Here is a 27,856-nt window from a genome sequence, read left to right as displayed (position 1 = left end):
TACCACTTAGTGTCTCAAAGAGCACTGAAAAGTGTGAGTTAACTTTCTAGGGTAACACATACAATATACATCTGAGACGGGGACTTGATTCCATGACTTACTAGATCTGAGGCCAACTTTCTATCCCACTACTCCATTTCTGAGTTTTTAAATAAACTTAGCTATATGTAAGCTCCTACATATATCCAAGTTAAATATATATGTATGTATATTATGTATGCATATATGAATATACAAAGACATATTCATATACATATATAGATAGATGCATACATACATACAGCACCCAAAAAATCTTAGACATGAGCAGGGAATAATGGAAAAAGAACTAGGCTTAAATTTCAAACCTAAAAGTTGGCAATGAATGGTGGGGAAAGGATCTGAGTTGGAATCAAGAGTGTGCTGGAGTCTCCTCAAGCCAGTGAGTTAATTGTTAAAGTTCCATTGTGAGTTGTTTATACCTTAGAACACTACAATCCAGGGCTTGATGTATTAGTTAGTTGATTGTCTAGACTTAAGAAAGTTATGGAGAAAGTGTTAATAATGCAAATTAAAATTTAAAATGTGGAGTATAATATTCACCCCCTCTGCCTCTAGCCTATTGTTAAACATTTACCAGCACATGGATGGAGTCCTAAATCTATGATTTACTAGCTGTGTAAATGTGAATTAAGTCATTCCATCTCTTGGGGTCTGTTTCTTCCTATATAAAATGAGGGAGTTAAACAAGATCAACCCTTCTCAAAATGTGATCTGAAGACCCCGGGGTTCCTGGGGCCCATAAATTCAAAATATTTTTATAATTAACACTGAGACTTTATTGATAGATATAACTGACTCACACAAATAAAAGCTCTTTGGGGGGGAGGGTCCTCAATTTTTAAGCATGTATAAGGGTCTTGAGACCAAAAAGTTTGAGAATTGCTAGTTTAGATGATCAGTAAGGCCCTCTCTAGTTCTAACAGTCAATGAATCTGGGAGAAGGGTAGAAATTCTAGGCAAGATCTGAGGAAGCAGGGAGAAAGAGATTGCTTATATCATATAAATAATACAATAAATAAAATAAAGATTCTTTACCTGTTTTGGGTTATCCACAAGGTTTAACCCTTTTCATTGTCAGATAGATTATATTAGATAGGCATGTGAGGAGTAAATGGGGGAAAGTTTTTCCTCTTCGTTGATATTAAAGATAGGTTAAATGGTAAGAAACTAAGACTCGGGGAATGGAGTGGGATAAGCAAAATAGAGTTGTTCTTGCCATAACAGGACTCTCTCCACAAAACACTGGGCTGTAAATAATACAATAGCTAATAAAACTTATGTCTCTCTTTTATAAACACACTGTACTTCTGCTATTTCAGGCAGGGAGAGACTGCCATTTCTCTTTCACAATCATCCATAGTAAAATTACTTTCTGGCTTCCAAAACAACTCTGGCATTTTATACTATTGCATCGATACCCCTAAGCCTAGCGTTGTTTTAAAAGCACAGAAGTCAGTGGGCATTTTCTTACTTTCTGCTCAGAATAGACTCTTCCCTTCCTTAACAATATTTCGCAAGACTGTCAGGACATTAGTGCCCCCAAAATGAACTTTGTGGAGTACATTAGCTCAGTCGAGAAGCATTTATTAAGCTCCTACTATTTGCCAGGCACTATGCTAAGTGCTGGAGATACAAAGAAATACAAAAGATCATCCCTTTTCTGAAGGAGCTCTCAGTCTAATGAAAGATATAACATGCAAACTACCATGTACAAACAAGCTCTTGACAGGATGAATTAGACATGATCAGTAGCGAGAAGGCACTAGTGTTAAGGGAGATCGGGAAAGTCTTCTTATTGAAGATGGGATTTTAGTTGGTACTTGAAGAAAGCCAAGGAAGCCAGGGGGCTGAGATGAGAAGTGGGAGAGAGCCAGTGAAAAATCCCAAACCGGAGATGGACTGCCTTCTGGGAGTAACAGTAAGAAGCCTCTAGATCACAGAGTATGTGGGGCTGGAGAGTTGGGTAAAAGAAGACCTTTTGAAGGACTCTGAATATCAGAGGATTTTTATCTCTTCCTGGAAATGATAGGAGACCACTGGAGTTTTAAAAAGAAAAAAAGAAAAGACAAGAACTTTAAATGATAACTTTATTATATATTTAAAAAGAATAGCAAGTTGAACATAATAGATTTGCAGTTTCATGTGCAATCATCTTTTTTTATTATGCTATGTTATAGAATGCTTGTTTTATTCTATAAAATAAAAATAAAAATATTTATTTTAAAAAAAGGAATAAGGAGGGTGATTTGGTAAGACTTGTGTTTTAGGAAGATCTTTGACAGCTGAGTGGAAGATGGACTGGAATGGGGAGATTAAGACAGGGATTAAGATTAAGATTATTAAGATTAAGACAGGGAGATTAAGACAGATTAAGACCCTGTCTATGCATGTAGTTGATGAGGGCTTGCACTCAGGTGGTGGCAGTGTCAGAAGAGAGAAGGGGGGCTATATAAGACATGTCCAGGACCTTCATAACCTGGCCCAGGACTACCTTTCCAGTCTCCTTATGCTCCACCCTCTTCCACACACTTTGATTCTGCAAACCTGGTGTTCTTGCTGTTCTTCACACATGGCCCTCTATGTCCTGTCTCCATTCCTTTGCCCTACTGTCCCTCATGTCTGCAAGGTTCCACCTTTTCACCTCCATCTCTTAGTTTCCCTGGCTTCTTTGAAGATTCAGCTCAAATCCTACCTTCTGCAAATGGCTGTTCCTGGTCTACTCTTTACCTCCCTCCAATGTTTTCCCTCTGAGATTTTCTTCCGTCTGCTCTGTGTATCTTCTTGTATGTAGTTATTTACGTGTTGTCTCCCTCGTTAGAACATGAACTGATTTTGTCTCTTGTATCCGAAATGCTTAGCACAGTGCTTAAAACATGTTAAGAACATATTAAGAACTGTTGTTGACTGAGATCCAAAGCCCCTCCATGAATAATCTAATTCCAAAGCAGGGAACTAAAATACTCAGAAAATAAGACTATTTTATAAGGTAGATTGAGGCCAGCTTCCCCTTTGACTTCATATTCCCACAAAACAGAGGCAAATGTTTGTCTTCCAGTAAATATAAAATGTACTCCTTGATTCTGACCTAATTACAGAGGGAATTTCAAACCAGTAATGAGGAACAATATAGTAGAAGTCACAGAATTAGAATTAAAAAAAAAAGACTTGGAATTTAGTGTAGGTTGGCTTTTTACTATCTCTGTCACTTCACTTCTTGGTGTCAGTTTCTGCATCTGAAGAATGGGAACAATACACATTCATATAGCATTTTAAGGTTTTCAAAGGACTTTCTTTGCCACAACCCTGTGTGAGAGAGTGGAAAGATCATTTGGGAGTCAGGAAAACTTAGTTCTCTGTTTGGCCCTGCCATTCATTCCCCACATGATCTTGGGCAAGTCATTCCCGATTTCTGGACCTCAGTTTTATCTGTAAAAATGGACAGGTTGGGTTTGTGATCTTTAAGGTGCCTTCCCCAGCTCTAGTATTCTAGGTCAGCAATATAAGTATTTCTAACCTTATTGTTCACATAAAGATATTGACCCAGTGGGTCAGATAGTGAATCAGAAAAGTTAACTGAATTGACCAAGGTCACATAACTGGGAAGTATTGAATCCAAGTGTTGGATCCAAGACTCACCCAGTACTCCAATTCTGTGCTTCATCCACTACACTATTTAGCTGTTAACTACAAAGTACTTTATACGTGTGAGCAATAATTATTATTACTGATATGATGTGTGCTGGAAAATAAATACTTCTAAATTAACTGTTCTAGAGTTTGATTTTTGAGAAACACCTTACTTAATTAGAAATATTCATAGGCTCAGCAAAGGTCTTATTTGCTTAAGATGTTAGATAAACTGTTGTCTAATAATTTTTTTTAAATAAAAGGAAATATGAATTTGCTCATGCTTTTAGAATAAATCAGCCAGACATAAAAATAACAACAAATGTTCTTGCATAAGTCACAGAATCACAGAATTGATATCTAGGTCAAACTATTCATGAACAATAATCTTGTTTACCCTACTACTGAGGTAGACTGAGGCTACCGGATCTCTTAAGCTCAGGAGTTTTGAGCTACATTGGGCCAAACCATTTGGGCATCATTTCATAAGTTGGGTGTGAATATGGTGAGCTCCCTGGAACAGGGGTCTACCAGGTTAACTAAGGAGGGGAAAATGCATTCAGGTTGGAAGTGGAGTGTGTCAAAGCTCCCATATTGATCAGAGTGGGATGGAACTGATGAATGACCCTCACATTTTCAGCGTGAGTGAGATAGGGGAACCCTGTTGAGAGAGAGACACACACAGACAGAGACACAGAGAGAGACACAGAGAGACACATAGAGACAAATAGAGACAACATTCTAATCTTATGTGAACAAACATTTCTTCTACAACATACCCAAAAAGTGGGCATTCAGCCTTTTGCTTGAAGAGCTGTAATGAGGAGCTGTCCACTAACACCCAACCACGTCCCAATCTTGGATAGCTCTTAATGTTTGGAAGTTTGTCTTTACAGCAGGCCTAAATGTGTTACCTTGCATCTTCTACTCTTACTCTTACATCTATCCCTTCAGGTAAGGAAGAACATATTGAACTTCTTTTCCACAAGAAAACCTTTCAGATTCTTTAAGATTGCTCTTATGTTGCCTTTCAGTGTTCTCTTTCACAGGCTAAGCACCCTAAATTCCTTCAACCAGTCAAACACGAAGGTGGCAGCTGAGTTGGTCCTTGAAGGGAAGAAGGAATTTCGATAAATGGAGATGGAAGGTGGAATGGGAGGGAGAGTACTTTCTAAGCATGGGGATAGGGGATAGGAAGGCAGGAGAATGAAGAATAGCATAATGAGTAGTATAATTTGGCTGCAACACAGAATATGGGAATGGGAGGAGTATTTATTCATCCATTTAACATGCATTTATTAAGCAACCCTATGTCCCAAGCATTGTGCTAGAATCTGGAAATATAAAAACAAATAAAATAGCCTCTTCCTTTCAGAAGTTTATATTCTGTTGGCTATGTATGAGCCAAAGCTGGAGAGATAAATTGAAAAAAGATTATGAAGGTCTTTGAAATCCAGAATAAGGTACTTTATTCATACTCTGAAGGCAGCTCATTCCATTTTTGGAGAGCTCTGTTTATTAACTTCTTCTCTCTTGTACTAAAATGACATCTTTTTCCCTTTATCTTCTATTCTTTGGTTCTAGTTCAGTTTTAAATCTTTTTTTATAACAAATAGCATTTTAAATGTTTGTTAAACTTGTTATTTAAAGGAATCTTATGGTTTATCTTTTTGTAAGGCAAATAACAACATTTCAATTTATCTATTTTGTAAATCCAGGTTTTAATACATCAGGCTTTGTTTAAAGTGGGGAACACATGTCCTGGCATAAATAAATTCCAGATACCAAAAATCTTTGGGATGAATGAAAGTTAACATATGTATATAAAAATTGGGATTGAAGACAGTTAAAGTTTTCAAAAGAAAAAAAATCTTTTGGAACAATATTCCCCAAACATCAGTGACAAATATGAACTTACAAACTCATAGACCATTAGAATTGGAAGAGACCTTTGAACATGCAATGTAAGAACATAGGCTATTACACTGATCATAGAAACTGATCTTAGAACATAAAATCTTAGTGTTGAAAGGGTCCTTAGAATGTAGAATGGTAGTGTTTGAATTCATCTTAGAACACAGACTATTAAAAAATAAAGCATATATTTGAGAACTAGAAGTGATCTTAGTTTAGTCCCTTTATTTTATAGAGAGAAAAGCGAGACTCAGAGAAATGACGTGTCTTGCATGAGGTCATTTTGATTAGTGGAGACTAAAGCTTAGGCGTACTGACTGTCTAGTTCTTTTTTACTCTCTTCCTTTTTCAAAGTATTCAAAATCTGCAGTAAACAGCATAATTTTATTTTTAAAATTTATTTATTTAGTATTTTATTTTCCCCCAATTACATGTAAAAATAATTTTCAACATTTGTTTTTTAAATTTTAAGTTCCAAATTCTCTCCCTCCCTCCCTACTTCCCTCATTGAGAAGGCAAGCCATTTGATATAGGTTGTAGATGTGTAGTCACGTAAAGCATATTTCCATATTAGTCAAAACAGCATAATTTTAAAAAAAGAACCTAAGTAGGATAGTTGCACATGAAATGCTAGCAATTCCAGAGTTTATATTAGAGTCAATTCCCTAGTGTGATTTGGAATGCTCATATTTGAGAAAGATGTTAGCCAAACAGTATATGCTAAAAGAAAACTCTCCAGTGGTTAAGCAGTTTTCCCTTTTTAAAAGAAGGAACAACTTACATTTGATCAATACCAATAAAGTAGAACTCTGTGATAACAGCTCATTGTTAGGTCCATTCAAATACCCTATGGGTAAAGTGATGCCACTTGAAACATAATAATTAGATACTTTAAAAGTGTCATGTCACTCTACGCGTGTAATTGTGGTCCTCAAATAATAGATGGGAAACTACTGCTAGGTGTCAGGTTTCCCTAGATGATACTATGTGATTCTTACAAATTCCCAAACCACTAGCTGTGTGACCCTGGGCAAGTCACTTAACCCCATTGCCTAGTGGGACCCCAAAAAAGAAACAAATCCCTAAATCAATATTACAAAAAAGGTTCATGGAATTTTCAAATTTTAGAAGTAGGAGGTATCTTAGGGATGGATCATCTATTCCACTTTCCAAATTTTTCCAATGAGAAAATGGAGGCATTAGAAAAATGACTTCCTGAAGGTCACACAGCTTATGAGTGTCCCCTGTATTATTTTTACTCTTGTTCTGATGTTATAGCTAAGTACCTCTTTTCTCTAACTGGTAATTTTGGAGGGCTGCTTTTCATGACCTAATAGTAAGTATTCTTTAGCCTTGAAATCTGAGCTTTTAGAAAGTAGACCTACCTAGGAATTTCCTTGGGAAAAATTAGAGAGGCAGCAATAAGGACAAGATTACATTAAACTTTCATTTCCTGCAATAAATACATGAGTCAGGTTTGTGCATTGTGGTTATTTGTTTTTGCCTTTGTTTTTCCTTTAAACATTATTTTTCTGACGTGATCTCTTGCCAATTAAATGGTAATTTCCTTCATATCTACTAAGTAAGATGAGGATGACAGGTATATTTTCTACTTCTCTTTTTGTTCTTCACAATATGGAGGTTAGTGCTAGGCATATACCAGATGTTGAGTCAGTAGTTATTATTGATTAGTTGAATCATTTTTCCTTTTTTCCACTGAGGAAGCACTGTAAATATAGCCAGCTTAAGGAGGTCTTCAAGCACTGACTGCCACAGATAGTTTCACTTACTGTAGCACCACCATCTAGCAGGTATGGATTTCAGTGTAAAGAACTGAGGCCTGAAAACTCAAATAGGAAAATAGGTCATTTTCATTGAATTTAAATTCAGTACAGAACATGATTGTATTTGGAAAACAACAGAAAGATGACAGCTATAGTCCTGAGCTAGGATATCTTTTGGGATTTCAAAGAAAAAAGTCAACTTCATGGCAGCAGTTTACTTGAAAACTATCTGGAGGTTTTAGAAGGACTATGAACTCAATATGAATCAGCAGTTTGATATGGCAGCCAGAAAAGCTAATGCAGTCTTGGGCTGCATTAGGAGAGACCCATAGTTTCCAGAAACAAGAAGGGAATAGTCCCTCTGCACTCTGCCACAGCCAAATCACATCTGGAGACTGTTTTGTTCTAGGCATCACAGTTTGAGAATGACATTGATAATCTGGAGACTATCTAGAGAAGAGCAGTCAGTATGGTGAAAGGCCTTGACTCCACATCAGTTGATGGAGATGAAGATATTTAGGCTGGGGAAGTGAAGAGGCAGGGGGACATGATCATTGTTTTAAGTATTTTGAGGGCTGTTATGTTGAAGGAGGAGGATTAGACCCAGTCTTTTTGGCACTACAAGACAGAATCAAGAGCATTGGTTAGAAATTGAGAATAAGTAAATTTAGCCTCTGTGTCAGGAAAAAAAATTTCTAGCATTTAGAGCTGCCTAAAAGTAGAATGGACTGCCTGAAGAAGTGGTGGGTTTCCCTTCCTTGCAGGTTGTCAAGCATAGACTCGATGACTGCGACTTGTCAGGTATGTTACAATAGGTTGGGCAAGATGGCAGCTGAAGTTGCTTCTAATTTCAAATTCTGTGATTCTGTGAAGATCTTATCCCTGATATAAACTTACCCTGTGATGCTACATCAAGTTTCTTAACCTCTCTGAACAATAGTTTCTTCATCTGTACTGGGTGATCTCTAAGGTTCCTTGTAACTGTAATTCTGTGATTGGGTATCACACCCACTTTAGCAAAAATGAGATGCTAGACCTCATGTGGTTCAAACCAGGTTATAGAGTCACTGCCTATCAGAGTTGAAAGTGCAATGGCCATCTAGTCTAATACCCTACCCGAACAATACTCCCCTCTTCACTATCCTTACAAGGATCTACCCTAGACTTGAAGACCTCTGTTAATGGGAAGCTTGCTACCTACCAAAGTGGGTTCCACTTTGGTATACCTTTCATTGTTGGAAAGTTTTTCCCTACATGGAGCAGAAATCTGCCTCTGTGCAACTTTTTTTTTTTGGTGAGGCAATTGGGGCTCAGTGACCTACCCGGAGCTCCATCTATTGTGCCACTAGCTGCCCCTGTGCAACTTTTACCAACTGCTCTAGGGTGAAGAAAAATAAATTAAATTCCTCTGCACCAAAGGAAGGATGTTAATTGTCTTGATGGATAAACCATTCTCATCCTTGATAATTACAAGTGGAAATCTTAGACTTAAAAGGAAAATACCAGTAATAATCAAATATGGCTTGAAATGATACAAAATTCTGACCTACATAATTTATATACTAAAGACCTCAAGGGTCTTTAGTAAAAGACAACAGCTGGGAACCCAGAGGGTTAGTCTGACTAGAAACAGAGGCATGATTTTAGAAATTATGTTCTCATGATTTTGTTTTGTTTTTCAGTAAACAAAATAGGTCTTGGTGGAGGTCATCTTATTGGTTTTTTTGTAACTGCAGTGCCTAGCACAGTGCCTAGCATGTGGTAGTTGCTTGATAAATGCTTGTTGATTGATTGATGGTTTCTGAGACCAGGAGAAGAATTAATTCCTAAATTCCAACCAGTCCACTTAATTACTATCTATTAAGTGCCTATTCAGTACTCAACATCTTGCTGGACACTGTAGGGGGGATTCAAAGGCAGAGATGTGTTCCTTTTCTTCAAGAACCATACAGTCCTGGAGAAACAAGAACAAACATACTTGAAATAATTAGAGAACAATTTTAGACATTAGACATTAGACAATTTATAATTAATTTCTAAATTGTATGGATCTAAATACTAAGAATTTCAGACAATGAAATCAAAATAAGGTGGGAAGAGTAAGGGAAAGTTTTGTAGTGAAGGTGGGACTTGAGTGGGTCCTTGAAAATGGGTTGGATTTGGATCAGTGGAGACAGGACGTCCCCTTAAAGATTAACTGCATATTAAAGGAAGAGTGATTATAGGTTGTGTGAGGTTATTAAAGAGATAGGTCTCAATGTATCATTTCTAGGTCTTTTAGCTTTAAAGTCCCCTTGATCTTTGCTCACTGTTAAGGTGGAGAAGAGGGTAGAACAGAACATACAATAGTTTCCTGCTCTCCTTTAGTTTTATGAAATACCCATGTAGTTCAGCTTTGAGTTCAGTGATGCATTGTGTCTTAGGGTGAAGGGTTGGGTTTGATTTTTGTTTTGTTTGCATTAAAAATTGATGTTTTGTGAAAAACACACGTCTACATGAAACACATATACATCTACATAAAATGCTATTATGTGGGGAAATCAGTCTTTATGAGTCAAGCATGCATTTCGTCAAATATATTTCTCTCTCCTTCCCTTCTTTCTTCCTCCACCACCTCATTAGTATAATTGAGAACAATCCATAGTTTTCGAAGGAAAATAAGCTCACTTTCTGATGCTGCCTAGAATAGGGCCAATACTATCTCTGACAAAACAGAATGGTAAAGGTGTATCTGGAAATCCATATGACTAGTTTTGTAACAAAAAATACTAGAACATATATGTCCAATGGCTTACAATGAATATCTGAGCTAGAAGAGATATCAGAGCATAGAGTTGTAGGGCTGGAAGGGATCTTAGAACACAGTGTGTTAAAGGTAGAGGGGGACTGGGCAGCTAGGTGGCCCAGTGGATAAAGCACCAGCCCTGGAGTCAGGAGGACCTGAGTTCAAATCCAGCCTGGGACACATAACACTTACTAGCCGTGTGATGCTGGGCAAGTCACTTAATCCCAATTGCCTCGCCAAATTAAAAAAAAAAAGGTAGAGGGGCCTTAAAACACAGAATGTTAGAAAATGGAGGATACTTTTGAACATAGGATATAAAAGCAAGAAGGGACCTTAGGGCTTATTTAGTCCTCATCTAACAAAATGAGGAAAATAAGAGGTTGAATAGCTTGGCCAAAATTACATAGCTTGTAAGTAAGGATCTGAGCTGAGAGCCCAAGTCTTCTGACTCCTCATCCAGAGCTCATTTCACTACACCAGGCTGATTGGTTGGTTGGTTCTTCCTTCTCAAGGAGGACCAAAACGACATCACTATGTTGGAGTCAAGGTACGGTGTGTCTTACTGTGGCTGATCAGACCAGTACAAGCTCTGAAGGCTCTGCCACAGGTAGGGCACAAATAGTCCACATGAACATTTGGAGTGGAGATGTCTCTGCATCTCACATTTCTTTTGGGCTACTGCAATTCTACTTTGCTCATAGAGCACAGCACCTTCTTTAATTCAGGCACACCACACTGGGAGGTCCTTTGCCAGTGTCTCCAATGTCTCACAATCTATACCAAAGTTCTTCAGAGAGACCTAGGCAGTGTCTTTGTATAGCTTTTTCTGACAACCATGTGAATGTCTGCCTTGCATGAGTTCTCTGTAAAATAGTCTTTTAGGCAAACATACATTTGGCTTCAAACAACACAGCCAGCCCATCAAAGTTGTACTCTCTGTAGTAGAGTTTGAATGTGCATTAAGCTACAAATGAATGCTGTTCCTTTCAAGAGGGATACTATTTTCTTATTCAAGTGATAATACCTTTGCTCAAACATTTCTGAAATTCTTTTTCTGGAACTGACTTCAAAATTAGGGACCATGTGGGAAAATCAGTCTCATTTCATAGTGACATTAAAACACACACACACACACACACACACACACACACACACACACACACACACACACACACACACTTTACTCCCAGATTATGTTCTTCAGCTTCACCATTCCAACTTTTTCACCAGATTTGACTCTGAATGATGCCTTATTGTTTCAAAACTCTGGTCATTTAAACCCTTCTAGGGCTCAGTTTCTTCATATGTAAATGAAGGAATTGTACTGATGAACTCTGAGGTCCATTTCAGCTCCAGTTTTCTGTGATTTGAAATCATCATCACAGGATGATTTGCCACAATCGAAAGATTGTCATGTGAAAGAGGGATTAGATTTGTTTTGCTTGGCTTCAAGGGACAGAAGATTTAGCCTTAAGGAAAAATAAACAACTAGAGGTGGCCAGAAATGGAATGGGTAGGGTAGCCTTAAGAGGTGCTGGGTTCCAGTCACTGAAGGGCTGTAGGCCTCACCTATATGACCCCTTGTTTGGAATCTCACAGAAGAAATTCTTATTCAGATATACTTAGGAACAATTGACCTTTGAGATCCTTTCCAACTCTGGGATTCTGTGATAATTGAGGGCATTCAGAAAAATATGTTCTATAGAGAGCTCCCAAGGAGAAATTCCCAAGATCTTTTGAGGAAAGTGTATGATATTCCAAAGTGTCTGGTTTGAGGAACAACTCTCATAAACACTTAAGACTCAGATCTAGAAGGGACCTGCGAGATCATTCTGGCTAACCTTTTCACTTTACAGGTAAAGAAGATGAGGCCTAGATAAGTTGTGACTTACCCTGAGACGACACAAGTAATAAATAACATAGCTATTATTCAAACCCAAGGCCCCTGACTCCCAAATTCAGTGCTCTTTCCCCTATATCACAAAGTTCTGATATGTCTATTACACAACGAGTAATGTTACATTATAATAAAACCTCACACATAAATTTTTATAAATGTTTTATGTAGGCTCTGAGCCTAACATAAGAAATTGAATTTTTGGTGATTGCTACAAATATCAAAAATATCTCCCTCTCTCTCTTGACTTGGTTTACACAGATGTCTAGAGCCCCATTCAGTCTTCACATGCTTTTTTGTTTCATGACCATAGGCCAGCCAGTCATCTTGCAAATGTGTCCCCTTGATCATAAGGACAACGAATAAGCAAGGAAGCTTGAAAATATTCTCTCATTAATGGAAAAAAATAACAATGTATGGGCAGGAAAGGATGAGATGGATAGATAGTATCACGGAAACAATGAACATGAACTTGGACAGACTTTAAGAGATAGCGGAGAATAGAAGGGCCTGGTGTGCTATGGTCCATGGAGTCATGAAGGGTTGGACATGCCTGAACAACAACAAAATAGCCTGTTGACAGTGGGTCAGTAAGGTTATCCTCATGTAAGAACATGACATTATCATTAGTAATACCTTAATTTAACCCAGGTAACATACTATGTTCAGTAATGGACTATAAACTTTATATAGGCCAGATGTGTATGCTGGTGCTGGAAACACACACACACACACACACACACACACACACACACACACACACATTGTTTTTGTCTTTCATTCTCAAAGAGGACTAAAATGACATTACTATATTAGAGTTGAGTTATAATGTGTCACATAACATATATACACATGTACACATACATAGATATCTATATATTTTATGATGACAATAGCAGTGATGATTATTTTACATATTTTCCATGTTCTTGGCAAAGAAACATAATCACAGGCTTTGGAAAGGAAGTGTAATAATAACTAGCATTCATATAATGCTTTAAGGTTTAAAATCCCTAAAACAATGTTGTGAGTAGGTACTATGGATATTATTATTACTATGTTACAGAGAAGGAAATGGAGCTTCATAGAAGTTGTGACCTATCTATGATCGCACAGCCAGCATCACAAGTGGGCTATGATTCCCAAGTCTCTACCACGTCACCTGCCTTAAAATGGTAGTTTTGTGTGTTTTGAAAATGTATAAAGCAGTATGTCCATTTTCAGAAATTATGGTTTACTTACTTTAAGGGTATTTTGGAAAATGTGAATGAAAATGATTTAGACTGGGTTGTGGTTCCAAACTGCAAAAGGATTATGGCTAAGGATCTTTGGAAATGGTTGGTCAAGGTGAGAAACCTTTGAAAGTCTAATTTCAAACCAAGTTAGAAGAGGTATACGTTTACCATGGCACAGTGTCTTATTGTTCAGATATTCCCTTCTTGGCAAGCTAAGGTAGGGGGAGGGGCAGATATATAACATAATCTGCAAATTGAAACAGCAGTTGATCACAGAGGTTTGTGCTCTCCTGAATTCTACAAAAGGGAGATTAGAAAAGGAAAAAAAAAACCAATTCTTTGCCAAAACAATTTATTTGCTATAAGAACCTTCTTAATCTTCCCTTGCTATGATAACCTGTGTCTATGTAAGTAAAGTGAAATATACTATATATGGAATTACAAACTCATAGAATTTTAGAGCGGGAAGAATTTGTATTGTATAGTAAGGGAATTCAAATATCAGCTCTGACACTGATATGACCCTGGGCAAATCACTTTAACCTGTGTTTGCTGCAGTTAGCCTCATATGTAAAACAGGGGCAGGTAGGTGGCTCAGTGGATAGAGTACCAGGCTTGGTGTCAAGAAGACTCATCTTCCTGAGTTCCAGTCTGGTCTCAGACACTTACTAGCTGTGTGATCCTTCACAAGTCACTTAACCCTGTTTGCTTCAGTTTCCTCATCTGTAAAATGAGCTAGGAACCACTCCAGTATCTTTGCTGAGAAGACCCCAAAGGAGGTCACAACGAATCAAATATGACTGAAAAATAACTTAACAAAATGGGGGTAGTAATAGCAGCTACCTCCCAAGGTTGTTGTGAGGATCAGATGAGGTAATAATTATAAAGTGCCCGGCACATAGTAAACACTATGTAAATATTAGTATTATTATATTCTCTGAGTCTCTATAAAATAGAGATGATAATGCTTATAGTACCTGTAACCTTTATACTCCATAGGAATGTGTTATAACTATACAGTCCAAATATAGAATACACAAGGCAGAAGCTGAGACTAAGAAATATTGTTTGTTTCCGACTCTTTTGTAACCCCATTTGGAGTTTTCCTGGCAGAGTATTCTTCTCTAGCTCATTTTACAGATGAGGAAACTGAGGCAAACAGGGTTAAGTGATTTGCCCAGGGTCACACAACTAATAAGTAAAACCAGATTTGAAGTCAAGTCTTCCTGATTCCAGGCCCAGCTCTCTTTCCACTGTGCCACTTACAGAGCTATTTTTAGATATAATTAATAAATGGTAGAGCTAGGCCACAATCCAGTTCTATGGATTTGGGGGGCTGTTTCCCAAAGGGCCTCTTTCATTTTGGCTTAATATTTTAAGGATTCTTGCTTCATTCATATAGCAAATCACATTCGCCCTTGCACATTCTGGCATAACTACTTACTACCTCTATGATCTTGTTAGGTCATTTTAACCAATGTAGTGCAATGGATAGTGAGAGGATTTAGAGCAGGCCTGTACAACTTCTGGCCTGAAGGCTGCTTACAACCTTCGGCGGCTTGCAGCCAAGACAAAGGATTTCCTCTAGGTACAAAAGATTTTTCAAAGGCCTTTTGGCATATGGCAAGTGGCCTGAGGGCTGTAACACCCATGGGCAGCAAGTTGTGCTGGTCTGATTTAGAGTGAAAGGACTTGGCTCTGCCACTTAAGATTTACCTGACCTTGACCTTAGGCAAGTCTCGTTAACTTCTCTGGGCCTTAGTTGCCTCATCTGAAATGGAAAGGCAGGCATTGGATCAGATAACCTCCAAGGTCACCACAGCCCTAAATTTATGATTCTATGACTTCACTGGACTTCAGTATCCTTTTCTGTAAAATGAAAGGGTTGGGTTTAGATGAGCTCTAAAGTTCCTAATAAAGTCCCTCTAAAGCCTCCAATTTATGAGTCAGAGGCCAGATGACCACTTATGTAGTTGTAACAGGCACTGAGAGGTACTCTAAGGTAGGCAGGTAGATCAGGAGGTTTTAATCTTTTTTTTTCTTTTTCTTTCTTTTCTTTCTTTTTTTTTTTTTGGTCTCATGGACCTCTGTGGCAATCTGGTGAAACCTGTGAACCTCTCTTTTGAGAATGGTGCTTTTAAATGAATAAAATAAAATGGATAGGATTAATAAGGAAGCAATTATATTGAAATATAATTAGCAACATATTATTTTAAAATACAAGTTTATGGACCCTGTGAAATCTACCCACTTTTCTGGATCCCAGGTTAAGAACCCCTGAGCTAAAGCATAAAACTCTGTGTCAGGAGATGAGTTCAAATCCTGACTTAGATAATTCCTAAATATATTATCATGGGCAAATGGCTTAACCTTTTACAGCCTCAGTTTCTTCATCTATAAAATGCTCATAATACAACTTGTACTACTATCTCCTTTTGCAGGGCTGTTGTAAGGAAAGTGCTAGCTTTATCATTTTTTGAAAAATTTGAGTTATTAATGAGTAATGACAACTCATAATTATGTAGCTCTTTAAGGATTTAAGCATTTTCCTGATGACTACCCTGTAAAGTAGGTTGTGAACATATTATAATCCCTATTTCACAGATGGAGAAACTGAGGCTTAAAGTGACTTGCCCAGGGTTACATAGACTAGGATTAGATAACCTCCAAGATCCTGGTGAACTCTAAAACTGTTGCTATTCTATGAATCTTTGATTCTACCCTAGCAAGAAGAGTTTAATTGCATGGCAAAAATAGTCATTCCCCAAAACCTAACGTTAGCCTTGTCCTTGAGATAGCTCTCTAGCTCATTGGAAGAATTGGGATACATCCAGGTGCTTAGCTAACAGGCCACTGATCTGTACTTTGTTGGGTGGCAGTCTGCCTAAAAAACCCCAAGCTTTTCCTACAGTTGAAATGCCATACTCTGTCCTCACATTTGGCCAGAGTGGTTGGTAGATGGACAAATCTTAAGCATATATTTTTGGGTGAACCAGTACAATGATTCTAAAGCTCAGAAAATGCCTTCCCCTCCCAATTTTATCAGCAATCAATAGGGAGAAAATAAATGGTTCCTTAGGACTAAGTCGATTTAGCTAGTTATTAAAAAAAAATAGCCATCTGCAGAGGCAGAGAAATGAGCAGTCTGTTGGTTCCTTTTCCAAGGAAATCTGCCTTGCATCTGTTTAATTTTGTTCACTGCTTCTACTCCAAGAGATGCCTTCGTCCCTACTCCCTGACCCCTCTTTCTTCTTTTTACTTCCACTGCAAAAAGGAGGATGTAAAAATAGTGGATCTTCTTTGGTTTGCACTTAGCATTTAGAGATCCGGTAAAATATGCTAAAAACAAATCCACCAGCGCAGAGTGTGCACCCAGAAAAAAGGGATGGGGTTGGGGGAGGGAGAATGGGAGGCGGCGACCGGGCGAGTAGGAAGGGAGCTTTGCGTGGAATGAGGACGAACCACACAGCGCACTAGTGACATCTCATCATTCATTACACAAGACAAGCGCCCCCCTCCACTTTTCGCCCCCTTTAAACTAAACACAGCCTTTCATAATTGCAGGCGCCTCTGACGCCTCCCCTTTCTGCATATACATTTCTCAGTGCTTAACTTTTCAGCCCCCCTTTAGAAAACGTTCATGAAAATGCAACCATTAGAGGATGAAGTAATCTTTCCCTCAGCTCCAGCCCCCTGGGCCACGCGAACATTACCCACAAACTCATATGGGTAGGGGGGGGTTGGGGGGAGGGATGGGGGACTGGAGGGCTACGTTGGGTTTTGTCTGGAGCTGGCCTGCTTTCTGCTGCCCACTCGCCCCATAAGCCTAGCCTCGCGCCTCCCCCGGGAGAATCTCCGGGCGCGAGGCAGCGCGTTCGGTCCCCGGGGTAAGATTCGGAGGCGCGAGCCGAAGTCCGCGGGGGACCGACTACAGGGCAGGGGTAATAATTCTGGGGGTGGGGATGGTGGACGAGTGCACTGCGAAGCCTCGCGCCGAGGGAAGGGGATTGGAGGATGGCAAGAGAAGGGGGGGTGTGGAGGATGGAGAAGAAGGGGGAAGCATGATGGGGGGGAGGTCGTGCCGAGGATGGAGGGGGGGCGGGCGGGGGAGGGAAGGAAAGCCAAGGCGAGCGAGGGTTCTGGCGCCTGCGCAGAGCACTTCCTTGTTTGTCCCCGTGACTGTTGCGGGAGAGGCGCTTTAGAAGAGTGTGCTCAGTCTGCTCTCGACTGTCAAGAGTCTCGGGGCTGCCCTGGGAAGAGAGAGGGAGAACTTCGCTGGCGTCTCCAGCACTCCCCCCTCCTCCGGTTCCCTAAGCAGGACTCCCCTGCCGCTGACCCCAGGGGCAGGCCGCCCTCTTAGCCTGCATCCCCTCCCCCCGCTGCCTCCTCTGCGCGCCGGGTGCGAGCTGCTGCAGAGAAGCCGCCGCCGGGATGAGCCGAGAGAGGCGGGTCAGGTCCCCTCCTCCTCCTGCCGCCGCGGCTCCACACGGAGTTTGAAGGGGTCCTTTCTTTTCTTTTTCTTTTTCTTTTTCTCTCCCCGTTTTCCTTTGGTGGCTGCTTTGATCCTCCCTCCTTGGCTGCACCCATCTCACTTATCTCGCCCCGCCAGCCTCCCCAGCTTTGCTCGGCTGGGAGCCGGATTGCCCCGAGCGTTCACTGAGTGCGAGCCCTCCCCAGAGCTAGCGCCAGCATCTGCGGCCCCAGCAGCCCCAGCAGCAGTCCCCGGCCAGGGTGGAGGGCAGCAGGCGGCCGCGCCGGGCTTGGGTGAGAGGCAGCAGCGGGAGCCCGCCGCAGGCGCTGGGCTCTCTTGGACTGACGAGTTCGGTTTTCCGCTGGGGGTGTTCATGAGCCGCCTCTCCGAGTCTCCGGGCGGCTTCATTGTTACTCATCTCCCCATCCTCCGCTTGTGTTTGCCTCTCGGGCAGGATGCCGGACCAGATCTCAGTGTCCGAGTTCATCGCGGAGACCACCGAGGACTACAATTCGCCCACCACGTCCAGCTTCACCACCCGGCTGCACAACTGCAGGAACACAGTAACGCTGCTAGAAGAGGTAAAGATTCCGGCCGCTGGCCCCCTCCCCTGGCTATCCTTTCCTCTCCCACTTGGGGTGTCCCCCACCTTTAACTGCGGACCCTCTGGGAGCGCTTGCTTCTGCAGGCGTCTGGGTGCAAACTTAGGAGTCCGGGGCGGGGAAGGGGGGCAGGAGGCAGGCGGGAGGTTGAAGCTTTGCATTTGCTTGCACGGGGCTGTTTTGGAGCTGGGGTAATTTTTCCTAGGGGCCAGAAGGTGGGAGTGGATTAGGACCTCAAGAGAAGCCTGCATCCTTCAGTGACCAGGTCGAAAATAAACCAAAAAAAAAAAAGGCAATCTTGGAATAGGTACGAGAGTTCTAATCAGAGATGAAGGGGGCTTCCAGGCGAAGGGGACAGGCCTTCAAGAAGCTGTCCTGTGTGTCAGCATCTAAGCACCCAGGGGCCCAGGAACAGAAGGAGAAGAGGACTGGCACCCAGGCTTCTTCACTTAGAAAGTGGGAGATGAGATCTAGGTTATAATGCCACAAACTGATGTTTGACTTGGTTAGGGAGGCATTAATGGATTTGAGGAGGGAAAAAGAAAGCATACTGGAAAATGCTCAAGGAGTAAGCAGAAAAAAACTCAGTGACTGGCTCTACTGTACTATTCATATATCTTCTGTTTCCCTTGCCACCTTTCAAAGTGTGACATGATTTAGGCATCTGTGCAGCTAGATTCCAACCTTGACTTGCTTTTAAATACCATTTTATTTTGTTTTATGTATAAAGATAAGCAAGCCTAGAAGGACCTCAGATCCCAGTAATATAGTATATTTAGCCTTGGTGGTGGCTGCTGCCGCCACTGGAAAATGGCCTTACTTGAGGAGGAAGGCAGGGTGGGTATATGCAGATCCGCTTCTCAGAGCCCTTTAGGAAGGGGATGATGGGGAGGGGGAGGGGTTGGGTGGCCAGTAACAACTGCAAGGTGACTTCCTATAAAATGAAATCCATCCCCTATCACTTGGCACACAAGGAAGGGCACGTAATAGGCTATTAATGAGTGTTTGTTGACTTGGATTGTTGAGTTTGAATGAAATGACTGAGTCAAGACCGAATGATAAAAGGAGGCAGTGTAGGGAAGCAAGACTGAATCCAGAGGGACATTTTTTGGGACTTCAGTGTGATTTCACATTTGCCACAGTTAACACCCCCTTTCTATCCTCCCCCAAGGTATTTAAGTAATAGAAAAGTGGCAATACGTGAAAGATGGGAGAAAAGTTGATATTTTCACTGGGCGGTTTATTACTGTGGTTTGCTTCTTTGAGGTCTGTGGATCTCTTGCCCTGTTTTAGGCTTATAATGGTTAACACATCGTTAATATCGGTAAGCTTGTGCTTCTGTGGACAGGTATATTAGGGACAGGCTGCTCTGGTGAGTCTTTGAAATTGACTTTAAGCCAGGTTAAGAGGTAGTGGTTTCTTCAAAAAGCACAGTTCTGAATTATAAGAAAGAGCTCCCATAATGGAGCGTCTATGGGTGTTTGCATTCCAGTTATTGTGCTTAGATTTTGTCTGGAGCCTCTGCTCCCAGTTACAGATGCTCCCCAAAAATGCATCTAGAATCACATCAACATTAGTTGATGAATGGTAAAATTGAATGGAAAAATATCAATTGACAAGCTTTTGTTTTAATCCGAGTGCAGTAGTTATAGTTTGTCCTTTATAAGTTGTCAGTCTTTTGACTTGACACAACCTTCTTTAATGGCCCTTTTGTTAAACACTGTTGCCATGCATTCAGTTGCTTTACTGTTCTGTCCTCCAGGTCACTGAGATAAACAGGAACATGTTGTTATATGAGCATGCTTTCTCATCACTTCTCTCCAAATTGCAAATGGCTTTAAAGGAGCCTGGCTGATTAGGCTGTGCTGTCAATTTCCTTTAGATAAGTTCCTCTGCAACCACTAATACAGTTTTCAGTTACCCTGACTTTTCTAACTCTTCATAAAGAGAGCGTGGCGGCTTTCTGCTTGTGCCATTTGTGATAAAGGACCTGAAGTGAATGAATTAAGGGTCCCTTCTATGAGAGAACACATGCCTGTTTTGCATCACCATAGGAAATGAGAGGGTTAAAATACAATTGCATGCAGCTGCCCCATTCACACTGTTGATTTTGAGCAAAGGGTTAACTTGAACTTTGAAAAGTGAAGAATAATAGTATTTTGCAAGGTTAGGTGGAAGAACAAATTTTGTCTATGAGTGCTATGACCCATGAGCTTGGGGGAAGGGAGATCATTGGCCACTCCTTTAAAATATTTGACATGTGTGCATATATTAATGGATATTTGAGATATCATAGTACTTAAGTGATTTCTGCCCCCTTACATCCCCACAATTGGACTGAAACAGAGTTAGAAAATGTATCTTCCCCAAACTGCCCTATCAAATTGCAAACTGCAAGAGGTTGGAGGTTTTTCTACAGAATTATAAAAGTTATAGTTTTTTATTTCTTACGGGGAGGTTGAGAAACAACATATTTATGATTCAACTCCTCAACACCCCCTCCACCCCCCTCTCCCAGCTTGCACGTGCAGAAAGGGAAAAGAATGATAAATGTTTTCGGTAGATCAGAGCACAGTAGAGTATTTTAATTTTTAATTTTGATGTTAGGCCTGTCTTACTGTCCCTGAAATATGAGGGAAGTTTTGTGTGGTTAGCAAAATAGAGTTGGCATATACTTTGTGAAGTGAGGTGTTTGGAAATTTTTATGATCACTGCTTGAGTTGTTTAGTTATTCTTAGGACTTGGAGCTTTTGGAAGCTTCTGGGGGAGGGAGAAAGGGATATGAGTCCCTTTTCCAGTCAAGTGGCATATCATCTTTTTTTCCAGTTTGGGAAACTTGGAATTCTCTATTTTTCATTTTCCCAGTTTTCTTACTGTATTTTGCAGAGCTTCTCTTTGCTTCTGAGCTTTGGACTGCTAACTTAGATGAACCCAGACTGTAATATTGTATCAGCATTCTGAGGTTGGCATCCCTAATTCACTTAACCTTCTCTGTCCTGTGCTATTTATTTCGTTCCCTCAACTTCCCTTCTTTTCTTCAGCTTTGTCAGTATTATCTTTGATCACTTGCTTACTTACTGTAGGAGGAAGGCACTTTGCAGGCCACCAATCCTTTTGCCCAGCCATTTCCTGATGGGCCCTGATTTAATCTTCCTGCCAGGTCTCATTGGTTGAAAGGGCCTAGGCCTGAGATGATGATTCTTGTAACTTTCCCTTTAAATCTTTTTGTATCCTGTAAGTGGGTCAGGAATACATAGTGACAACAAGTAGAATTTTCACTTCTGGTTTTTTTTTCTTTTTTGCTTCTGCATTTTTTACCTTCTGGATTCCAATTGTGAATTCTTTGTTGGCCTGTCATAATGAATAGTTTGTGGTTGGGGTTTGGAATTTATGAGCTAGTGTGGAGCTGGGGTTTTATCTGGGAATGGGGGGGGAAGATGTGTGTTTCCAAAGTAAAAGCCAATGTTCTGCTTGCTTGTTCAGCAGCCCCAGCATGCTGATGGGAGCTTCTATACTCATGACTGTTAGAAGTTGTGAAGTGTAAATAGCTCAGAACAGTTTGTTGTTGTTGTTGTTGTTGTTTTCAGGGGAGGGAAATAAATGTGCTGGGGTGAGGACAATCATAAGGAGTAATACTAGCAGGTACAGCCGCAGATCACTGCAGGAAATTTAGTATCTCTTTGTGGATAATTCTGAGCCAAAGACAAAAGGAGTGATTTATTCATAAGATTTGGAACAGACGATTGAATGTTGGAACTGAAAAGGATCTCAGAGGTCATCTAGTCAAATGCGACGCCCCTGGGGGCTTTTTTAAACAGATGAGGAAAGTGACATGCCAGGAAGTACAGTGACTTACCTGAGGTTACTCAGCTAGTTATTGGCAGAACTGGGACTGAAGCTTGTTTTGGACTCTCATTCCACTGTTCTTTCCACCATTCCACATAATCTCTATCGGATTAGAAATTATATCTGTACTTGCTGAAACTAGGCAACTAGGTGGCTCAGTGGATAGAGCACTGGGCTTGAAGTCAGGAAGACCTGAGTCCATATCCGGCTTCAGACACCTATTAGTTGTGTGACCCTGGGCAAGTCACTTAACCATGTTTGCCCCAGTTTCCTCTTCTGTAAAATGAATTGGAGAAGGCAGTGGCAAACCATTCCAGTATCTTTGCCAAGAAAACTCCAAATGAGGTCACCAAGAACCAGACAGGACTGAACAAGTGCATAGAATTGAATTTGCTTGGATTCAGGGAATCAGAATGATATTAATTTTTTTTCTTCTAAGGTTAGGGCATAGAAGGCACTGAAATCAGGATGAGGACTTTAGAGCTTGCTGTGTTTCTAATATGCTGTAGGTAGTATTTTGTTTCTCAGGGCTGGTCCTAAAGATAATTACCTGTGTACAAGGCCTCTGGATTTCAGCAATAGATCTGACAAAGTCTCTCATAACATTCTTCTATGAGGTGGGTAGCTGGAGGCTTGGATGGGACTATACTTTGGGTTCAGAAATGATTATCTGATCTCACCGGAAGAATGTCAGCTGTTCATTATTTCAACTTAGATTTCTTTACTAGAGTTCTGTTTGGCTCTTCCATTTGCCCTATTCTGGTTAGTCAATAAACACTTATTAAGTGCCCACTGTGTGCCAGGCACTGTGCTAAGTGCTGATGGGGGTACCAAAAAAAAAAAGAGTCTCTCCCCTCAAGGAGCTTACAGTCTAATTGGGGAAAACAACACAGAAAAGGAAGGGAGAGGAAGGGCAAGGAAGGTATCCAAGGGGCATTTGAAGAAGTAGTCAGAGAAGTCTTAAATTCATTCAGCCAGGTGAGAATTGAGAAATCTTGAGCTGAGCTCTTTTTCTCTCTCCCGAAGCAGTGACTTGCCCGGGGTCACACAGCTAGTATCATTTATCTGAGGCCATGTTTGAACTCAGGTCCTCCTGACTCCAGGACTAGTGCTCTATCCACTGTGCCACCTAGCTGGCCCCACAAGATTTTTTTAAAAAAGGCTATTGTGGGGTTTTTTTGGGAGGGGGAGGGGCAAGGCAGTTGGGGTTAAGTGACTTGCCCAGGGTCTCACAGCTAAGTAAGTGTTATGTATCTGAGGCTAGATTTGAACTCAGGTCTTCCTGTCTCCAGGGCCAGTGCTCTATCCACTGTGCCACCTAGCTGCCCCCACAACTAAGCTTCCTTCTGAAGTGGAGGTTTTGGAGTTTGTGACTTTGCCCTTCAATCTGAGGGGCCAGAGGGTGGTGGTGAGGTAGAGAGTACCAAGGCTGATGGAATCTTAACCGGATGCTGAGATTATCCTAATAATGAGCTTCATGAGGCTTGGAAAAGGCAGAGAAGTCTGTAGTACAGCCAGGTGAGAAATGAGGAGATAGTCTACATTAGTCACCTAGGAAAAGGGTTGGATAGCATGCTTATTTAATTTGAAGATGATATCCTACTAGAAAGAAAATCTTGGGGCAGCTTGGTGGCGCAGTGGATAGAGCACTGGCCCTGAAGTCAGGAGTACCTGAGTTCAAATCTGGCCTCAGACCAAACACTTCACACTAGCTGTGTGACCCTGGGCAAGTCACTTAACCCCAATTACCTAAAAAAGAAAAGAAGAAAATCTCAACAGAGGGCTAAATAAAGGCTTTGGAGCAAATGAGGAATTTAATAGGGATAAATATAAAATTCTGTAATTGGGTTAAAATCAACTTTCAAAGTACATAATAGGAGAGGTATTGCTGGAAAACAGTTCGTGTGGACTTAGAAATCACCGCTGGAAGATAGTATCTAGAACAGCTACTTCTATCTTAGACTAGAGTGCCCAGTGAATGAAGAGGCAGTCCTGTTGTACTCTGACCTGGTAAGACTACATGTAAGTGTCAGTTACCATTCTGGGAGATTTTAGAAGGTATGTTGCTAAGCAAGAACACATCCAAAGGAAGGCAATCAGAATTGTGAATAGACTCAAAAATCTGCCATATGGAGGGAAATGAGATTTGTTGAAGGGAAATAGGGATATTAGCCTGGAGTAAATAGAGACTTAGGTTGGGGGAGGAGGGATACAAGGAAGGATATATAATCACTTTCTTCCAGTAGTTGCAAGGTTGGCATGTAGAATAGGAATTAGGAACTAAACTTAATTATGCCTGGCCCTGGAAGACAGAAATAGGAACAGTGAGTGGAAGGTTCAGAGTGTCTGATTTCTCCTCAGCTTATGGACAACTTCAAACAATTGGAGCTACCCAGAAGATAGTGATGTCCTGTCACTTAGTGACTAGTGACCCCTTTTCAGAGATGTTGTAGGCAGGATTGAATGATTTGGCTAGTGGTTGCACTGATGACCTCTGAAGTCCCTTCCAATTAAAATCCTGTCATTTTTCTACCTGGCCTGAAATTCCCATCATTCTCTTCACTAATGGCTTAGACATTAGAGGCAAGGGCATTGTCAGTACTGTTTTAACTTAATGAGTCTTCCTGGACAGGTAATTTTATATCTGGTAAGAATGAAGTAAGCAAGTATGCATTCTGGCAGAATGTGGAAAATGTAAAAGACAGGAAGTAATCTTTTTAAATGTGTATGAAGATGCAGGCTTTATAAAGAATGCCAGGAATTTCTCTTTGATTAAATGTACTGGTATGATTTAGTGAAACAAAGATACTTGTATATCAGAGATTTTATCCTCTTAATGCCTATATATATTTCCATGATGGTCAGAATCACCTGTTGAATGAAGCTAATTAAGAACTTCGTGAGAAAAATTATGCTTACCATTGAAAAAAATACATATTCATTAAAAAAATTGACGAATTCTTGTCATGAAATGTGGCAGTTATTTAGATACAGTATAGAATTCCTCATGACATAAAATATGTAGTCTAGGATAGAATATGTACCTACATTGTGTACTGTACATCATAGGCATTTAATGTGCATTAAAGGGAACCACAGTACTGTGTATCCATGATCATGTGTGTTGCTCCTCCCTCCGTCAATGTAGATTGCAGTCCTTCCATGCCTATTCATCCTGTGTTATTTTTCTGCATGTTTTCACATGGGTGAGGATTCGCCCATCACAATTCATGTTTTCTTCTGGTTCTTTTAATATCCTAGGGCTACTAAAATATTGTGCAGTCTGTCTCTCATTTGTCTTTTTAAAAAAATTTTATTATTATTAGTATTATTATTTTAAAAAATTTATTCTTTTTTTAGTTTTCAGCATTATTCACTTCCACAAGATTTTGAATTCCACATTTTCTCCCCATGTCATCCCTCCCCCTACCCCAAGATGGCATGCATTCTGTATACCCCTTCACCTAATCTGCCCTCCCTTCTGTCTCTCTCCCCCTTCTCATATCCCCTTCCCCTTCTATTTTCCTGTAGGGTAGGATAGATTTCTATACCACATTTCCTGTATTTCTTATTTCCCAGTTGCATGTGAAAACAATTTTTTTAACTTTTGTTTTTAAAACCTTAATTTTATTCTCCAGATATCACTCCTTTATCTTCAACTCACCCTGTGCCATCTATCTATCTATCTATCTATCTATCTATCTATCTATCTATCTATCTATCTACCCTAACACTGACAAAGGTCTCATGAGTTACAAATATCATCTTTCCATGCAGGAATATAAACATTTCAGTCTTAGTAAGTCTCTTATGATTTCTCTTTTCCTGTTTACCTCTTCATATTTCACTTGAGTCTTGTATTTGAAAGTCAGATTTTCTATTTAGCTCTGGTCTTAACATCAAGAATGCTTGAAAGTCCTCTATTTCACTGAATGACCATTTTCCCCCCTGAAGGATTGTACTCAGTTTTGCTGGGTAGGTGATTCTTGATTGTAATCCTGTCTCCTTTGCCCTCTGGAATATTATATTCCATGCCCTCTGGTCTCTTAAGGTAGAAGCTGGTAAATCTTGTGTTATCCCAATTGTGTTTCCACCATACTTGAATTGTTTGTTTCTGGCTGCTTGCAATATTTTCTCCTTGACTTGGCAACTCTGGAATTTGGCTACAATATTCCTAGGAGTTTTCCTTTGGGGGTATTTTTCAGGAGGTGATTGGTGGATTCTTTCAATTTCTATTTTGCCCTCTGGTTCTAAAATATCAGGGCAATTTTCCTTGATAATTTCTTGAAAGATGATGTCTGGGCTCTTTTTTTGATCATGGCTTTCAGATAGTCCAATAATTTTTAAATTCTCTCTCCTGAATCTGTTTTGCATGTTGGTTGTCTTTCCAGTGAGATATTTCACATTGTTTTCTATTTTTTCATTCTTTTAGATTAGTTTTACAGTGCCTTGATTTCTCATAAAGTCACTAGCTTCCAACTGCTCCATTTTTAATTTTTAAGGAAGTATTTTCTTCATTAAGGACTTCCTTCATTTTGGACTTCCTTTTCCATTTGGCCAGTTTTGCTTTTTAGGGCATTCTTCTCCTCATTGGCTTTTTGGATCTCTTTTGCCATTTGGGTTAAGTTACTTTTTAAGGTGTTATTTTCTTCATTATTTTTTGGGGCCTCCTTTAGCAGTCTGTTGAGTTGTTTTTCATGATTTGCTTGCGTCACTCTCATTTCTCTTCCCAGTTTTTCTTCTATTTCTCTTGTTTCTCAAAATCCTTTTTCGAGCTCTTCCATGGACTGGAACTAATTCACATTTTTCTTGGAGGCTTTGGATGTGGGAACTTTGACTTTGTTGTCGTCTTCTAGTTGTATGTTTTGATCTTCTTTGTTACCAAAGAAAGATTGTGTGGTCTGACTTTTTTTTGGACCTTTGTTTATTCATGATCCCAGCCAATTACTTGAGTTTTAAACTCTTTGTTAAGGTAGGAGTCTGCTTCCAGTGTGGAGAATGTACTGTCCCAAGCTTCAGGGGTTTTGTGCAGCTGTTTTCAGAGATATTTCTAGGGACCTGTAAATTTTCAGTTCTTCCAAGGTGGTGTGATAAGGGGCAAGGTGTTTATTCCTTTTCTGGCCTGTATGTGACCACAAGCACGCTTTTCTGCCTTGGAACTGTGAGGAGGATTTTCTCTCTACCGCCACTACAAGCTATCTACCACGCCAGCACTCCACCTTACCCCAGGATCACCACCCAGAACTGTGACCCAAATCTAAGCACGGGCAAAGCAAGATAATCCTGCACCCGCAGAGAGATCCCTGCAATCCCCATCTGGTCAGCCACTCGATTCCCCCTCAGTCTGTGGGCCAGAAGCTCTGGAGGCAGCTGCCGCTCAGGGGTCATGCTCAGGACTGGACCTGCTACACTTCTCTCTCTCACCGCAGACACAGACTTTTCCCACTGACCTTCTAAGTTGTCTTTGGCGTTTGTGGCTTGAGAAGTCTGGAAACTGCCACAGCTGCCAGCGATTCAGTCCTCTGAGGCCTCCTACAGCTTCACTGAGGCCTGCCTTGGCGCCCATGCCAAATTGCACTCCTCTCCCAACCCAGCGAGATATACGTTTCTGATCAACCATCCAGGCTGTCTTGAGCTGTAAATTTGTTTCAAA

At 40.5% G+C, this 27,856-nt stretch overlaps 1 protein-coding gene across 7 annotated transcripts in view; it reads left to right on the top strand.

Moving 5' to 3' along the window:
* The window catches only part of ASAP1 (ArfGAP with SH3 domain, ankyrin repeat and PH domain 1), a 606,833-nt gene that overhangs the window by 197,243 nt on the left and 381,734 nt on the right, over nt 1–27,856 (top strand). For 6 of the 7 annotated variants that reach the window (XM_078153734.1, XM_078153735.1, XM_020997892.2 and 3 more), the window contains exon 3: nt 18,210–18,336. In XM_078153734.1, the coding sequence (XP_078009860.1) occupies nt 18,210–18,336 (127 nt within the window). Of the gene's footprint in view, nt 1–17,201; nt 17,226–18,209; nt 18,337–27,856 lie in introns of those variants that run through there. The other variant, XM_078153737.1, reaches the window with a different exon arrangement.

This window comes from Phascolarctos cinereus, unplaced genomic scaffold (assembly GCF_003287225.1).
Source record: "Phascolarctos cinereus isolate Bilbo 61053 unplaced genomic scaffold, phaCin_HiC Scaffold_4;HRSCAF=312, whole genome shotgun sequence".
Classification (NCBI taxonomy): domain Eukaryota; kingdom Metazoa; phylum Chordata; class Mammalia; order Diprotodontia; family Phascolarctidae; genus Phascolarctos; species Phascolarctos cinereus.
This window is presented reverse-complemented; position numbering and strand designations above follow the sequence as displayed.